At 39.5% G+C, this 16,898-nt stretch overlaps 1 protein-coding gene across 12 annotated transcripts; it reads left to right on the top strand.

Moving 5' to 3' along the window:
* Nucleotides 1-202: 202 nt before the first annotated feature.
* Nucleotides 203-16,742, top strand: impdh1b (IMP (inosine 5'-monophosphate) dehydrogenase 1b). Of its 12 annotated transcripts, none has more exons than XM_041977322.1 (17): nucleotides 203-419; nucleotides 4,450-4,548; nucleotides 4,700-4,780; nucleotides 8,634-8,682; nucleotides 9,830-9,931; nucleotides 10,019-10,093; nucleotides 10,331-10,336; nucleotides 10,508-10,714; nucleotides 10,809-10,896; nucleotides 10,986-11,185; nucleotides 11,560-11,650; nucleotides 11,905-12,000; nucleotides 12,412-12,555; nucleotides 12,732-12,876; nucleotides 12,956-13,099; nucleotides 13,187-13,270; nucleotides 14,806-16,742. In XM_041977322.1, exons 1-17 carry the CDS (start codon nucleotides 217-219, stop codon nucleotides 14,825-14,827), a joined length of 1,836 nt encoding a protein of 611 aa, XP_041833256.1. In that variant the 5' UTR covers nucleotides 203-216; the 3' UTR covers nucleotides 14,828-16,742. The 12 variants fall into 12 exon arrangements, with proteins under 12 accessions (XP_041833256.1, XP_041833257.1, XP_041833259.1 ...); XM_041977323.1 differs by having other exon boundaries at nucleotides 204-419; nucleotides 4,703-4,780; XM_041977331.1 differs by lacking the exon at nucleotides 203-419 and adding an exon at nucleotides 2,215-2,372 and having other exon boundaries at nucleotides 4,703-4,780.
* The last annotated feature ends 156 nt before the right edge of the window (nucleotides 16,743-16,898 follow it).

The raw sequence follows: 16,898 nt of genomic DNA, 5'->3' as shown, positions 1-16,898 counted from the left end.
TATAGCATTTACTAAACTTGGATTATGACTCTCAAATGGATTCAAGACGGGATTTCAAAAAGTGAGTCTGTTTTCTTTTCCCTAAAGTAACCTTCAGCTGCTGGATATCTTCTGATATTTTGTAAATTCACTCTGAAAAAACAAGAAACTGTTGCTGTAAGTGGCAACAAAACAAGGCTGAGAGGCCGCTGGCTTCAGTCTGACCTTGGAGAGACGATGGAAGGATTCGGATACGAAGCAAGAGAGAGCCAGCAGGTGGACTACCGAAAAGTTGTAGGGGACACTCAGCCATCATGTACCAGTGTCTCATCCAGGGAAGAGGAATGTTATGCCCGGCAAATCTCACACGGACATGGCCATGAGACTGCAGCCCAGCGATACAATGCCACAAGGATTCAGGCAGGTTTTGGCCCAGAGAGGTGAGAATACGGAATATTAAATACTAAACATGGCTCATTTTACCCTTCTAAAAGTAGCCAAAAAATCTTCAAGGCTAAAGTAAAAACTCTTTTTAAAAACTTTTTATTTTATTATTCATTACTAATTTTGCTGTAGGTTTTTTTTAGTGTTTCATTATTGATTTTGCTTTGTTTCTGAAAATTGTTCAGTGCTTTGTTTTTATTAATCATGCAATACCAATAAATCTGATTTGATTTTATTAGAAACAAAAGAGGGAAATTCCTTATAAAAATCATTCAAATATAAACAACATATACAAATATCAGGTTTATAATAAAATAAAACAATAATTTGAGCTCAGTTCAACGACTGTCATGCTTTCACTGGCTGTTTCTTGTAAGGTCACACATGTAAATGAACTGCATGTTGTCCGGTCACGTTACATGGCCTCACACCGCACTAGATCAGTTTACAAATCCATTACACCGACTCACACACTTCTTTTTGGAGTACTTTGAAGCCCATGCATATGATACTTCAGGCTCATGAGCAGCCAATAACAGAACAAAAATTGGCTTAACTTAAGTTGGCAGGTGTTATTTTTAACCTGGCCCTCCTGGGTCTTGTGCACAACTGACAGCTCAGTGATGCACCATCAAGGCAAAAGCGAGCAGCATGCTACAGGGAGGATAAACAAGCCTGAATGAAGTACTCAGAATAGCTACAGTGCATAACGGAACCACTGACCCATATCTGCAATGACCCATATTTAATATCACAGTAATGCAGAAAGGGAAACAAAACCTCCTGAACCACTTTGGCGGACATTTAGTAGCCTTAAATTAATATCAGTAAAGAGTAAAGGAGGAATGTGAATTATTCTGAGTTACAATAGCGACATGTCTTTAGTTAATGTCAGAAATTTGTGCAAAAAGTTTGAATTTATCCCTCTTGGCAGATTTAATGTGCTTTAATGTTCAACGAGCTTGCCATTGCTTCTTTAATAGACTACTATGAACACTTGAAATGCACAGTACTTGAACTAGTTTTGCATACAATATACTTCTCATAAAAACATCATAGTAAAGAAGAAGACAGTAACTTTGATCTAGTTATACACCAGATAACACCTTTTCTTTGACTGCATAGCTCAGCCATACAGATCATTAGAGCACGTGCAACTTTCCTGCTCACTACGTGCAGCTGTTATCATGTGAATAAAATGTGGTTGGGGGTGATTTATCCCTACATTTAATCCAGTTAAGGTAATTTGCATGTGACCAAAATTCAGACACTGTTGCTTAATTTCAAGATGTCTCACTAAGTTAGTTAGTTCAGTCATGACAGTTTTGATTCTGAGAAGAAATCAAAAGACTCATTTTAGTTTACAACTCATCTGAGAGAACTGTTAAGTCATGTGATTTCCTGTGTGTGTGTGTTAAATGTTATGCCAACACACTATGTACTGCGTCACAGTCATGCAGGTTTGTCCAGTTAATGTTACCTTGAATAGCATCCGCATCAGAGTCCACCTTCCTCCTTCCCAGTCCTTCATGAAAAAAAACTAAACCAGGATTTAGTTTAATTTTAATTAATCGTATTAACACAGCAAGCGCATGCATTAACAAACAACGTTATAGTGATATTATAATGGGAGAAGGCCGGAAACTAAAGGTGTATTAGACTCATGCAAATATAATCATCATTAGACTGCTGGTAGGAACCAGTTAGGCAGCATTACTGTGCATAAAGCCATTTTTCTTTGCACATTAACCCCTGTCATTCTACATGTGGTCGCAGGGGGTTAACGCGTCCCTACGGTGTTGAGGGGGGGAGTGACGCTGCTGCAAGTACATAACACCAACACTGTGTTCAGACAGCGACAATCACTCCCGATTCCTTTCACTGCGGACCGGTCTTTTACATCTTGGAGCCGCGAACTACCCGTGTTTTCACCCGGTGTTTTCTACCAGGTAGTATGCCTGTTTCTGTAATCGCTTTGAATTTGTTCTCTGTGTAGACTCACAGCTGGAAAGTTGCTTCCTTTCCATCAACGTGGGCATCAGCTTTCCGAGGTTGCTAGCTTGCGTTCCCCAGGAAAAGATGCTCCCCTTTCCTCGAGGAAAGACGCTTAATGGTTTGAAAATCTGCCGTGCCGACTAAACAAGCCATACATTTACATTTAAGTCTCGTGAGCTTTTAATGCAGGTGAAGTCTCAATAACCAAGCCGATAATGCTAGGCTAAATGCTAGCAGTCGCTCCCACATGTCTGCAACTAGTCTGCACACAGCTCGTGTATGGTCTACCACTAGTTCACTATTATTATGAGCTCGTGACATTTATACAGTGTTGTTAAAAGTATAAACGTACCTCCAGATTCTGGTAAATAATTTAAAGACGTATAATTAAACTGACATCATAGCATTAGCTTAATGACGTTTCATAGTTCGTGAGAACTATTTGTTTTAATGCCTCATGATAAACACGAGGTCTTTGTTAACTTCTGTGTTAGTTTATCAGTCATCGCTGAATGTTAGTTTGGATAAGTGCTAGTCATATTATTAGCTGCCTATTATCAGACATTACTCTCTGCTGTTGATGTTAATGATTGAAGAAGCTACCTCGTTGCACTTTAACATGTATTTATATATTTCTTCATGCGTTGGGTCGATTAATGTTTATTCTAATAACTTGAGAGGAAGTTTAGATGAGTAACTTAGTCAAACGGAGATTTGCGTTTCTTTTTTTTTTATTAATCTTGGATACTTGCGCGTCTGAACGCATCACCAAACTTGCTTCAAAACCCCCAAAATAATAAAGCTCTTTTCTCCCAGCTTATTTATTGTGTAGTGAAGTATTTTATATTACTGACAATTATATACGAACCCTATAACGGGTGAAGTTACAACTTATATTTGTAAGGTTTCAGTCTTTATGGTTGGTTCACCTGTTGGATCCACATTAATCCTGTAAACGTGCATTCATGATGTTTGTTTAGTCCTATAACTGCAGAAGCTAAGTCACAAGTGAAACGGGGAAAAAACCGGAAAGTACAGTTTTGTGAGTGTATGGTGTCTTTGTTCTCAAAACGCAGTGATAAGAGGATGATAAGAGGAACACAGGACTTGTGCTTTTGAAATATAATAGTTGCAAAGGGCTAGCGTGGACAGAGTAGCACCAGTGACCAGCAGCGTGGATGTTGCGGTCGCACCTCCGTGGAAACAACAAAGATGAGCCTGAAGTACCATATTTTTGTTATCTCTCGGTTCGCAGCGCAGGCAGCTAATGTTTGCTAGCTCCTGATAATCTCTAATCTAGGTCACTTGCTAAATAAATGTCAAAGCTCGAGTGGAGGTGTAAAACAGTTTGGGGTTTATTGAGCGTCTTTTGCGCAGCGTTTGTTCCATCAAGCGTTCCCCGCCATATTTCAGATATCTAAGCTTCCATATCGAAATCAGACCCGACCGTTAGCTACAGCGGTGCAGTTTTTGTGTTAGTGGGTCACTCGGCCATGTTTTGCTTCGCATGCGGTCGTGTGGGGCGTTGCACTGTTTCTTTCTTTTTGTTATTTCGTGGTGTTAAATTTAATTCTGGAAACAATGATAGAGGACCTTTTTGTGGATAAAGAATCGGGTATATTTCTATCTTTGTTTATTTGTTTTTAATAAGCCCAGGATCACGCAGAATTGACATAATTCGTGATTTTATGTTTATATTCTTTTAGTCTAAGTATGTTTTCTTTAATCATGAGGAATTTGACTTTACGAGTTACTTCTCCCTACGCGATAACAGTAAGTTTTCAAGTTTTATTACAGTGTTATTTATGAGGAAGGGATGTGGTTTGCACCTACTGCGCAGGCGCACTGACCTAGGCTGGCGGGGGATGTTGATGTTACCATGGTTATGTCTTCCATATAAGGTCACCAGCTCTGTCTGCCTAGGTGATGCCTGCTGTTTTTGCAGAGCATCATTATACTTTGCAGAAAGCATGTTTATGTTGTTTGTTGCTGCAAATTTGACTGAAATTGCTTCTCATTATCATTTGACAGCATGGCGGATTATCTAATCAGTGGTGGCACAGGTTACGTCCCTGATGATGGACTCTCAGCTCAGCAGCTCTTCTCAGTCGGAGACGGCCTTACTTACAAGTAAGTGTCCCTGCATCGCCAGCTTTGATTTGTTTTCCGAAAATCTCTGCAAAGTAATGAGCTTTCCTGATGTTTAAAACCTCACTTGTGCGGAATGGTGGGTGAAGTGTACACACCAGTGCTTTGTAATGGCCAACACATTTTGAACCAGCAGATCTGACCAACAGTGTGTTGTCTCGGATGGTCATACGGCTGAAGAGCTATGCTCTAAAGGAGATGGGTTGACTTACAAGTGAGTAAACCAGTCATCTTCAAACTGTTAAAAATCCTCTGTCTCTCCACATGGTGAATTCAAAAGAGGGAAGCAAATTATTGCCCTTCTAAAGCAACTTTTATGTTGATAATAAATAAATCCAAATCTTTGTCATGGACTGAAGTGCATGAATGGAGACGGTAAATGTAGCGCTTTTTTGAATGCTTAACTTGATCATGGTCATGGGGATGAAATTTGCTTCCATTAAACACAACTGCATTATTAACTTAAACTAATCAGCAAAGTGCACGACTTGTCCCATGATCACAGATTGCATGACGTAAGACCTCATGCCCTTTCTCCCCAATGCTTTGCCCTGACAGAGGTTCTAATTAAGCACCAATTTCTCACCTTCTAAACATTTCTCACCCTCCTCTCCTCTTAGCATGCAGGTGGCACATGCTTCAAGGATCAGCTCATCATGAATTTAGCCTCAAATATGTAATCCATCTTCTGTTTTGATGGCCATAAATAACATTGAGATGCATGCGTCTGTTCTTTTTGTTTTCACTCTTGGAAAACATTTCCACAAATCCATTGCAGTGCTTTAACTCTTGAATACATTTTCTGCAGCCCTTAACAACTACTACAGTCAGTCCCCACACAACAAAAATCAATGCGTAACATGCCCGTGCCGCACTCCCCGAAGGACTCATTAGTTTCCAGTTGGAAGGTCTTAAATTCTAGGCTTTAATCATGCTATGTCTGGCTTGTAATTGAGGTGAAAACGTTACTGTATTTGAGTGTGTATGTGTGGTTTTTAATGAAGGGCATCACGTCTGAAGGAAAGGCTGCACATGTGACGGCCTCAACTTGATATCATGTGAATTACTGGAGGGCTTGAGGTGAATGAGGATGGAAAGGCCATCCACTTTTCTAAAATCAATTAATCCTGTTTAGGATAATGGGGGTGGGAAATTGTGCCTATCACAGCTGTCAGCAGACGAGAGGCTGGGTACAAGTTTAACAGTATATATTAACAGCGTAAGACAGTGGTCTACATTTATTGATAAGGGCATCTAAGTTACTCTGTTTATCATATTGGACATCAGTGCTTTAAACTATGATTCATATGTCAGAAACTACTGTTAATAACTTCCAATCTGCATTGGAATATAAAATGCAAATCTCAAGCGATCAAAAGTTGGTAACAAAATGGCTTCAAACTTTTGCAAAGGCTGTTCATTTTCTATTTTGTCAGATATTTGACATAGTTTTGAGAACTAGTTCAGGCTGCAGGAAGCTGCTGTACGCAATCAGTTTGTGTTACTGACTGATTTTTATTTTCTGGTTACAACGTTGCCCTGATAAGAGTATGTAACGTTACATTTGATAATCTCTCCCCAAATTAATCATTTACTCTCAGCAACACCGCAGCATCCTGTCTCCATTAGCATTAACTAGCATAATAACAAACGTTACCCATTTCTCCACGTTAAGCTAAACGGCAACATGGATACGTACTATTTAGTGATTGACGACTGCTCACCAAAATTTACAATATTTTCTTGTTGTTGGGAATAAAATGCAATGTTTTATTGGGCATGACAGCCTGTCATCGCTTCTCTGCTCTCTGTATGTCCGGTTTTCCTCCTGATGCGAACACGCAGTGTCAACCACTGCCTCAATGTTGGACAGCAGCAACCTTCATGAAGTAATGCTCCATGTTCTCCGCATTTCCTCCTTATTTAACTACATTTTAAGTTTTCCACTTCTGTTCAAACAGCTAAGAAATGCACAAGTCCTTCCAGATTTCTTTGACATAGTTTGACTCATCTGTTTCACTCTAACATGCACAGAAAAGCCACCTCAGCAATGGCAGAGGGTCTACTTCTGGTGTTATCTGCTTATATTTGCTGGATGGAGAATACATTGTAATGTGATGCACAAAAACAGGAAAACAGGAGCAGATTTGTGAAGGTAGCTACTTCCTGAAAACTTTAAAACCACAAGCAAAATTTCACTTCATATTTCTGTTTGCATTCCTTAAATGGCTTTGAGTGGAAGTGTATTGTAAACATTAAGAGTAATTTTTGTCTAGACATTTAAAGTTTTTTTTTTTAGACACTTTGTTGTTGCTCTTCACACAAGACTGAGAATCCAGACTCTAAATGACATAATTGAAGCTAAATGCTGAAAAAGTCTTTGCTGTGTAGTTGATCGTCTGGATTTGTGTACTTTTCTGGGAAACAAAGTTGTAAATATGGCACACCCATCACAAAATGCCTTTTTTAATTACTGCTAAAATCAGATTTGCTTCTGTTTGTTAAAGCCTGACGGCTGGATGCTGTAAGCACCTGATCACAAGAGTTGATTACATTCACTTAAGACAAAGCTTGTGATTTCAGATTCATATATGCTGCATAGATTTATTGCCTTAAGCTTTGCTGAGCATCCTGATCTTACTGCAGATTGCATAACTGAAAGTACCAGACCATGAATTAATCATCAGTTAAAAACACCAGGGGCTCACCAGAAAAGGCCTGGCATGGAAATAAATCTGAGCATCAAAAACCTCACAGGTTGCAGAGATGAGTTATTTTGCCTGACTGAAGGCTGCTTGTGCATCCAGTAATACGTGAATCCCTGTAGTGTTTGAAACTTCACCATGTTGCTGAGAAGGATCTTGACAGTAAAGTCACAGTTAATTACTTCAGGTATGGTGTTGATATATTAGAAGCTCCTGCTGATTGCTATCAATTGAGTCTACTGGTAGATTCTCTGTCACACAAACTTAATGACACTCAGTTGCCCACAAGTTTATGATGTTAAACTCGATCTCTGGGTGCTGAGTGGCTGGAACACTCCCTCTTACCATTGTGCATTTGTCTACATTTAACATTCAAATGAAAACCATAATAAGGCCGCGAGGCAGCCAGTGTTTTCTTTAGGACTGAAAGCCAATACAGCAGGCTCTGGTTTACCCCCTGACTCAGTCAGTTCAGCAGCTGAGGTTTGGGGCTGCTAAGCGTTAGCAGATGTGTGTTCGTGCTTTGTGTTTGAGGTTGTTTGTGCTCTAAATAGAGGACAGCAAATGTGACTCCTGGCCTGCAGCATCCCAGACGTCTCGTGTCCTCAAGTAGCCTTTCTTTCTTCTCTCTCAACCTTCATTCTTCTCTAGACTGGTCGCGCCAACCAGTGGCATTATCCATTTTGATTTATTCCGACTGCATACTTTCCACCAGAATCCACTTGCAGTATATAAAGCTCCCCTTATTCCTGTCTTTCCATCTGTCCCCTGCTTGTTTTCACACCCATCTGCAAAAACCACTAAATACATACAGACTCAGCCAGGAAAGCAAACACATCCATTCCAGTCTCTCGCTTTCTCTCCTCAACTTATCTCAATCTAGCTGTGTTATTTGTACAAACCAAGAGCTAAAAGAGGTCTGCTGTAGCTTTTTACCAGGTTCAGGCAGTATCCAGCTGCAGTTGGTGTCTTTTCAGCTGCTGTGCCACTTTATTTCCCGGGAACCACAAATGGACACAAAAGAGAATTTAATTCAAGAATGGTGTCCAAGTTTCATTTTGGTTTCAGATTAAAAAAAAAAAAACTAAAGCGCAGCAGAATTTACTTGGATCACGTTCAAGTTTTGTTAGTTTTATGTCACATTCAGATCAGTGCTTGTCAATTTTTTTCACCTTTCGTTTCACCCTGTTTGCCACTCAGAAAGTAGAGGAACTTTTCCATCCATGGTGTTTGTGAATGTTATTTATTCTGATTTGTACATAATCTGTAGCTCCTGGAAATTTAAAAGAAGTTTGTTCATGCTGAAGCCATCTGGTTGTGATCATTCGCTCCTCATTTTATGTTTCCTTTTATGTCTTTCAGTGACTTCTTGATCTTACCTGGCTTTATCGACTTTACCTCTGATGAAGTGGTGAGTACACACAGATGTGTGACGGCCATGTTTGAGAGCATGAAAGGCCGTGCAAGGTCGGTTACTGTTTTCAAATAAGTGTAACGTCAGAGTAGGAACAGCTTTTCTTTCATGCAAGCCAACCATTTCTTCAGACTGGTCTCTCCCTCCCTCATGATGGCAGATGTGGCACAGACAGACCAGTCTTGGAAGAGCATTTTTCTTAGACATAGCTCTTTATTCTAGACCTCAGCTCCACATTGTAACTGCAGCTTTTACAGAAAGTGTGTTTTTCCTGTCTGCATCGTTTCTTTTTTTGCCGCTCTATTTTTGCCTGACGGGGTCACTCATTGACTGCTCCCACACCCATGTGTTTACATTCATGTCTCACAGCCTCCTTTTACAGTGTGAGATATTTCCCTGGTTAGTGGGTCAAACTGAATCACATCTTCCTAAAACAAATGAAGTGGGGATATTTTTGGAGGTGTTAGAAACATGACAAGGGGCCAGGTATGCAAGGTGCTATTGTAGGACATTCTGCAGGGTTGTGATGTTCTCAACATGCTTCCCTAAATCTGTTGAATTTGGCAGGTTGGTGCAGTGGGACTTTTTTCTTGCCTTTACTACGACCCCCCCTGAAAAACGCAGCAGCTTCTATAGTTTATGTCTGTGTCAGATAAAGAGTAAGGCTTAGACACCAGTGGAACTAATTTGCTGGTTTCCCATGTGCTAGGAATGTCATTATTTTCCTCTCACCCAGGGAAAGAAAACAAAAATATGCTGGTTCTTGTGGGAATCTGTGATAAGTGAAGGTAAATGTTGCTGTTTGGACAGTTGGAAATCAGCCATGCTACAGCAAGTCAAGAAAATGTCAACTGTCTGCCTCTGAGAGCAAGATGTACTGGTATTAGTTTAATTTACATGCATCAGAGATGGAGCCAAACTGGCTGTTATTCACTAAAGAAAAACACGTCACTGAAATGTAAGGTAGCTTAAAGCGAACTCTCTGGCTTCCTGTTGTTTGAGGCTATGTCCTTTTCTTGTCATATTTAGAAACCTCAACCACATAGAGGCATCTGTTGAGGATTATAGTAGCTTTTTAGTGCAGTCTGCCCCCTGGTGGAGAAAGTGTGAAACACTACAGATGCCCCTCGTTCTGTCTTTTTAGGATCTGACATCAGCTCTGACCAGAAAGATCACCCTGAAAACTCCTCTCATCTCTTCTCCTATGGACACTGTCACAGAGTCAGCCATGGCCATTGCAATGGCGGTAAGAAACTGCAGAAAGTTTTCAATTATTTTGTCTCTTGAAGTGCTTAATTGTGAAGTAAAATTTCTCTACTTGTACATTTGGTAGCTAATGGGAGGCATCGGTATTATACATCACAACTGCACCCCAGAATTCCAGGCTAATGAGGTCCGCAAGGTCAAGGTAAACTATAATCTGCAAATAGTGTTGTATTTCTCATCATCTTATTTTCTAATGCAGTCATGTTGATCTGTAGCAGTAGATGTTTTTATAGTTTGTTCTTTTATTAACATCTCTCACCTGATTTAATAATAATCCAAATAAAAGGGACTAAATTAGAAATCTTAAGCGGCATCACTGAGTTCTTATGATCAAACTCCTGACTTTTCATTTTTTGTCTCATCTTGTCGTTTTATTTAGGTTATGGTAATGATTGTTTTTGTTTTGTGTGTGTTTTTGTTGTTTTGCTGTGTGTGCGCTGCTTTTGGTTTGTTTTCTTTGTGTGGAGTTTGAGTTTGAGCTATTTTTGTTGCTTAGAAAAAAAGCTAAAATGATCCTTTTTAATCCTCGTTGTGTTTGCTGTTTCTTGGTTTTCAGAGGTTTGAGCAGGGATTTATAACAGATCCAGTCGTTATGAGTCCACGTCACACAGTTGGGGATGTGTTTGAAGCCAAAGTAAGACATGGTTTCTCTGGTATTCCTGTCACAGAGACAGGAAAAATGGGTAGCAAACTGGTGGGCATCGTCACCTCCAGAGACATTGACTTCCTCTCTGAGAAAGACCATGTCAAACCCCTGGAGGAGGTATGTTTTAAAAAAAAAATAAAAACTGTACATTCATTGATTTAAAAAATCTCTTGGTTATTTCAAACACTGAACCACTGCTGTGGCTTTTCAGGCTATGACTAAGAGGGAGGATTTGGTGGTGGCTCCAGCAGGTGTTACTCTGAAAGAAGCCAACGATATCCTGCAGCGCAGCAAAAAAGGTGGATTAAAGTTTGTGTGACAGCATAGTGTTGACTTTATGTTCATGTAATTTAATGTTACCTCCCTCCTTCCTCTCTCATCTCACCAGGCAAGCTTCCCATTGTAAATGATAATGACGAGCTGGTGGCCATTATTGCCAGGACAGATTTAAAGAAGAACAGAGACTACCCTCTTGCATCCAAAGATTCGCGCAAACAGCTTCTGTGTGGTGCCGCCATCGGGACCAGGGAGGATGACAAATACAGACTGGACCTGCTGGTGCAAGCTGGAGTGGATGTTGTTGTACTGGTCAGTGAAGTTTGTACAGTAAGATGCAGTTGAACCAGAGCTCCATGATGAACAACATACCCTCATACAGTTTTTCTAAGGTGCATTCACACCAAAGGTAGAAACAGTGAAGTCATGTTATGTCCAGACTGTAGAAGGATGGAAACCTGGGTTTTCTGTCACCTCATGCCTTTGTGATTTAGTATTTAGTGTCTTAAGTCAAATAGTTGTCTCAGTTAGAGGCTCAGAGTGGAACAAAATACTAAGAGAAGCAACTATTATTAGTCTGGCTGGATTGTGTGTTTGTTTCTGTACAATAAGTTTGTATGTGGTATATCTAAAGATGACGTTTGAACTTAAACCTTCTATGAATTGTTATGTTCATGCATCTGTAGGATTCTTCACAAGGCAACTCTGTGTATCAGATCAACATGATAAATTACATCAAACAGAAGTATCCAGAGTTACAAGTTGCAGGAGGAAATGGTGAGTTGGTCGCATTACCACTGCAACACCTAAATTTCCCAGCTTGGGATGAATAAAGTACTTCTGTCTATCTATCTATCTATCTATTAGGAAACATTATAATGGTTTGATTGTGACTTTAAATATGTACAGTGTGGGTGAAAATGAATGAATTATTCATCCTATGACTTCTTTTGTTAAATAAATTCTAAATTAGACATAAACATGAAGACATTTACTGTAAATTTATTCTTCTTTCTACTCTTATTCTGCAGTGGTAACAGCAGCTCAGGCCAAGAATCTGATTGATGCTGGTGTGGACGCTCTGAGAGTTGGCATGGGTTGTGGCTCCATCTGCATCACACAGGAAGGTACGGGACTACTGAACACACAGCAGTGGCATTGCAGGAATGGACTTTTAACGGTTATTAATGTAGAGCACAAGCAGACAGTGATAAAATAGGATTAAAGAAAAAACCCAAAAATGAGCATTTCTTTTCTGCACGTGGCTACAGTAAGAAGAAAAGGTTATCAGTTTCTATTGGTAACAGATACCCTGAGACCACTCCTGGTTGTCATGGTGATTTTCCAAGGCCTCCATTCTGTGTTGCCATGGAGACAAGCATCAGGTTCAGACTGGGTCACATTTATCAACTAGAACAGAAGAAATGACTTGGAGCAAAATCCAGAATAGGGATAAATTCTGAGCTAATATGTGACCATTTTATCATCCGAGTTTCGTTTCCGTGGCAACTGCGTCAAATATGTTTCCCACCTTCCAGTGATGGCGTGTGGCCGACCCCAGGGAACCTCGGTGTACAAGGTAGCGGAGTACGCCAGGCGTTTCGGTGTACCAGTCATTGCTGACGGGGGCATTCAGACTGTGGGCCACGTGGTGAAGGCTCTGTCTCTGGGAGCATCAACTGGTGAGATCTGAGATGCAGAATCTGTAACGACGTGATGGGGAAAAGCCTCCATCTTGATTTTCAATATTTCGTACAACTTGTTAAACTTCATAAAACAAAGCTTGTGGACAGAAGAGATTAAATTTGGTTGTGTAAATGCAGAAACACACTTAATTCTCTCCCTTCTTCCACTCCAGTTATGATGGGCTCGTTGCTAGCAGCAACCACTGAGGCTCCTGGAGAGTACTTCTTCTCAGATGGTGTACGGCTGAAAAAATACAGAGGCATGGGCTCCCTGGACGCTATGGAGAAAAACACCAGCAGTCAGAAACGTTATTTTAGGTATGTGAGAGCTCGCAAGTCCCAAATATGAATGTAGTTAAATAGACAAAATATTAATGGAGTGACATTTAATCCACAGTGAGGGTGACAAGGTGAAGGTAGCTCAGGGTGTGTCGGGTTCAGTCCAGGACAAGGGCTCCATCCACAAGTTTGTACCTTACCTTATAGCAGGTATCCAACATGGCTGCCAGGACATTGGAGCAAAGAGTCTTTCTGTTCTCCGGTTAGTCGTCACTGTGAAGTTTTCCCAGCTGTAATATAAATGTTTACTTGTATGTGCATCATATTTAATGTTATTTACCTTTTTCAGGTCTATGATGTACTCTGGGGAGCTGAAGTTTGAGAAGCGGACAATGTCCGCACAGGTGGAAGGAGGTGTTCATGGACTTCACTCGTAAGTACAAAAAATACCAACATGGAAAATGTCTGATGCTCTAAATCCCACATTTGGATGTTCAGTGTAACATAGAACACATCATATTTGTCCAAAAAGATACTGAATGCAAAGATTAGTTAAGAAATAAAATATTGTAGTTCTAGTTTTCTAAGGACATATCAGATGTTAAAACTGGATTAAAACAAATGATTTTGAAATTGACATCAGCAGTTCTAAAAAAATACTACAAGGGAGATAAAAGATACTTAGTGGAAGAACTAATAACTAATTAGACTGATTGGTCAGCTTGTCAGTACCATGATTTGAGTTTGAAAGTCTTTCTGAAAGATTTAATGGTAATAAATAATGATCAGTGTCTCATCACCAAAACTGGAGGGATACACACAATGTAAAGATTCAGAGAAATCTTTTATAAAAGGGTGAGACCAAAACTACCAATATAATCTTTAAAATCTGTTTTTTTTGGAGAAATAATGCCTTAAACAGACCGCAGAAGACCATACACGATGTTAAAGTAGTTACCTGTAGTGCATCATCGCTGCAGCTGAGGCCCCTGGATCCACTTGCAGATGAAAACATGTTTGTCTGGAATAATTGTGGCCACTTACGGCCACCATCTATTCACAACTGTTCTTGGCATTTAAAGTAATTTCTATGCCCATCGTTGCCACTAGATGGCAGTAATTCTTCCACATTGTACATTTTTAAAGAAAGTAGGCAGGAAAGTGTTAAATTTAACATATAAAGATAATAATTAAATCTTGAATAGTGTTTTCATGGTTAAAGACGGGTAATACCTGCCTTGTCGCAGACACAGTGCTTTATCCAGCATCTGTGTTGGTATTTGACATGTTGTCATCTAGATTAAATCTCTTTCTGGAAAGGCTGTGCTTATTTCAGCAAGATAATTCCAAAACACAACCTGTGGAATTAACAAATATCATGACTCGTTAGTAAAAGAATCCAAGTTTAAAACTGGCTGACTTGCAGTTCAGGCTTGTCACCCACCGATGGATTATTAAGTCTTAGAAATTAACTAATTAAAGATGAGCCATAATTAAAAAATACTTTCTTGCAAACCTTAAATCTCTCCACTAAAACTTATATTTCTCACATTCCCTCCATGTTCTTGAACATCAATATAGCGTTCTTTGAAAAACATTGAGACCCTATATGTGACGGTGGATTCCAAGTGTAAATTGATGCATATGTCCGGACAAAATTTAGAAAGATTTTGCTGTTAAAACTGGGCAGGAAGGTTTTCTTCTCAGTTCCTGATTTTCTACAGTGTTGAAAGAAGTGACACAACAGGATGGTTAACGTTTCCCAGTCCTAAATTTGTTTGGCACCAGCATGTTCACCCAGCATCCCGATGAGAAACTTTAGCTTTGGTAACCACTTGGCTTCAGTTTCCACTGTTGTCTCTGCTAGCATCAGTAACACTAATCTTTTTAAGGGGCATTTTTGTTTTGTTTACATTTAGAAAACTTGGATAAGAAATAAACTTTAATGTCAACTTTGTTTCTTCACAGTTATGAGAAGCGACTTTACTGAACTGGGATGCGGAGTGCAGTTCATACCCAATCTAATGGTGACCAAATGTTAACTCGACACTTCTGCCAAACACAAACCACCTACTAAACCCTCTCTGACCTCCCCTGCATCGCATCCACTCCCCCTCTCTCTCTCTCTGATCCTAACCAGCTGGTTTTGGGAGGAAAGAGGCGGAGCATCGTAGCGAAGTGAGAATCTTCAAATCACCACCGACTCTGAACACCTCGGACTTTGCACTTCAGAAGTGGCGCATCAGGGTCTTTTTGGAATGACATACACATCTGTATCAAGTGTGCGGCCCTATTCCAGTTATGTGTGTTTGTGTGTGTTGACAGAAGTGAGGGAATGTATGACTGAAGGGTTGTGCGATACAGTATATTTGGGACAAAGTGAAGGTGCGCTGTATTTATTTGTCCTGTCAGAAACTGCCATCTCTTTTCAGTGTTTGTGGGATCCCCGCTTACCAGCAAAGCTCCTTATCAGAAGCCTCACTCATCCCGGTTCTTCAACACACTACTGCGTATGAGCAGAATACACGACTAAATGTTTGTATTTCCATCTGCAGTATGCCAATCTGTCACAGAAAACTTTTTTTTTTTTACATTTCTGAGTCATCACTGCTTGAGGAGCTGTTTATATTCCACCTCATGCTGTTTACTTGTGCATTTATAGGTTTGTGACATTGGCTGTTGTCATTAATCGTGTCAACTCGAATGTTACACGTAAGCAGCAGACAGACCCACAGTTTTTACAACTGTGGCTTTTCATTTACCTCTCAGACATGCAGAGCCAACCAACTAGTCCCATCCCAGCTCTTAAGATCAGGTATGTTTTTAAAAAGACTAAAACGCATCAATCAGGAATGGTTAATAATAAAGAGATGGATTAGTTTGCCCATAATTTGAATACTTTTAGATAAAACTTTATATTGAACCTGTATAGGCTGGGGGGGCTTTGAAATGAGCATGAAGGGTTTTTGATATGCATGTTTGTTTTTTCACTAAGCCAAACGTGGCTCTATTTATATATTCTGCTTTAATTGCATACGTACTGCCAAGTGTATTTACACCTCTTTTGACACTCTTCTTTTGTAACTTAAAACCAAAATTGGTGCAAACAAGTTTGTCTCCCGTTAACTTCCTGTGCTCTCATGGTGTTTCATAGATTCTCTGTAATAAGTTTTATTTATTTAGTTTTTTCACCAGAGATATGCCTTGAAACAGAGATGGATAAAAGTGACACGACAGCTCAATGAAAATGCATTCAAACTGCATAATGATTCAGACTTTTCCGTCTCCTTTTCTTCTACATTTGTAAGCTTATCTAGGAGTAGGCTTTTCTAAAGTGTTCATACTGGATGTTTTTGCCATATATATATATATATATATATATATATATATATATATATATTTTTTTTTTTTTTTTTTCCTCCAGTGTCCCAAAATATTAAAGCTACTTTGCTTTCTCTGTCCTGCTTCACTCTGCACAGGGTTTACATGACTAGCGGATCTTGCAACTGGACTGATAATGTGCAAACAACATATGTATGAAAATATATTAAATGTATACCTATATTTAGCTGCTTCTTTTCAATTTTCCACTTAATTCAGGTTTTAAAATGTCTTAACTGTTAAGTTCTGAGACCTGTTAGTTGATTCAGAAAGCACAATAGTGATCTTTATTTTTTCTTTCTTTCATTTGTTGCTTTTGTATGATTTCAGCCTCACGACAGCTGCCGTACAACAGCGGCAACCAAAACCTTCATTTGTTTGTTTTTGTCTAGATAAATGTAAAATGACTGAGTATTTAGTAAATCCACTTGGGGATTATGAGGAATATCACTTCAAAAACATGTTTACATCAGAGGAAAGTTGCTTTGCTGTTCAATGTCAAAGAATAAAAGCATAATACTGTGTATGGACTACTGTCTTTTTCAGCATGAGTTGAGGAGTCATGTTTAAGATGTCACTTATGAAACAAACTTTATTAAACAGTTTGTTTAGGAAAATTATATTTAAACAAATTAGCATAGTCACAGATGTTGCTGTTTCGATTATTTTCATAGAAGCAG

The sequence above is a fragment of the Melanotaenia boesemani genome, chromosome 23 (assembly GCF_017639745.1).
Source record: "Melanotaenia boesemani isolate fMelBoe1 chromosome 23, fMelBoe1.pri, whole genome shotgun sequence".
In the NCBI taxonomy this organism is placed as follows: domain Eukaryota; kingdom Metazoa; phylum Chordata; class Actinopteri; order Atheriniformes; family Melanotaeniidae; genus Melanotaenia; species Melanotaenia boesemani.
Note: the sequence above shows the minus strand (reverse complement) of the source record. Positions and strands in the feature narration are given on the sequence as shown.

Excerpts from the sequence above, each read along its gene's own strand:
- impdh1b (XM_041977322.1), top strand. The coding sequence starts at position 217 with ATGGAAGGATTCGGATACGAAGCAAGAGAGAGCCAGCAGGTGGACTAC. Across the intron at positions 420-4,449 it reads GCAGGTTTTGGCCCAGAGAG|CATGGCGGATTATCTAATCA; the intron begins GTGAGAATACGG and ends ATCATTTGACAG. Across the intron at positions 8,683-9,829 it reads ACTTTACCTCTGATGAAGTG|GATCTGACATCAGCTCTGAC; the intron begins GTGAGTACACAC and ends CTGTCTTTTTAG.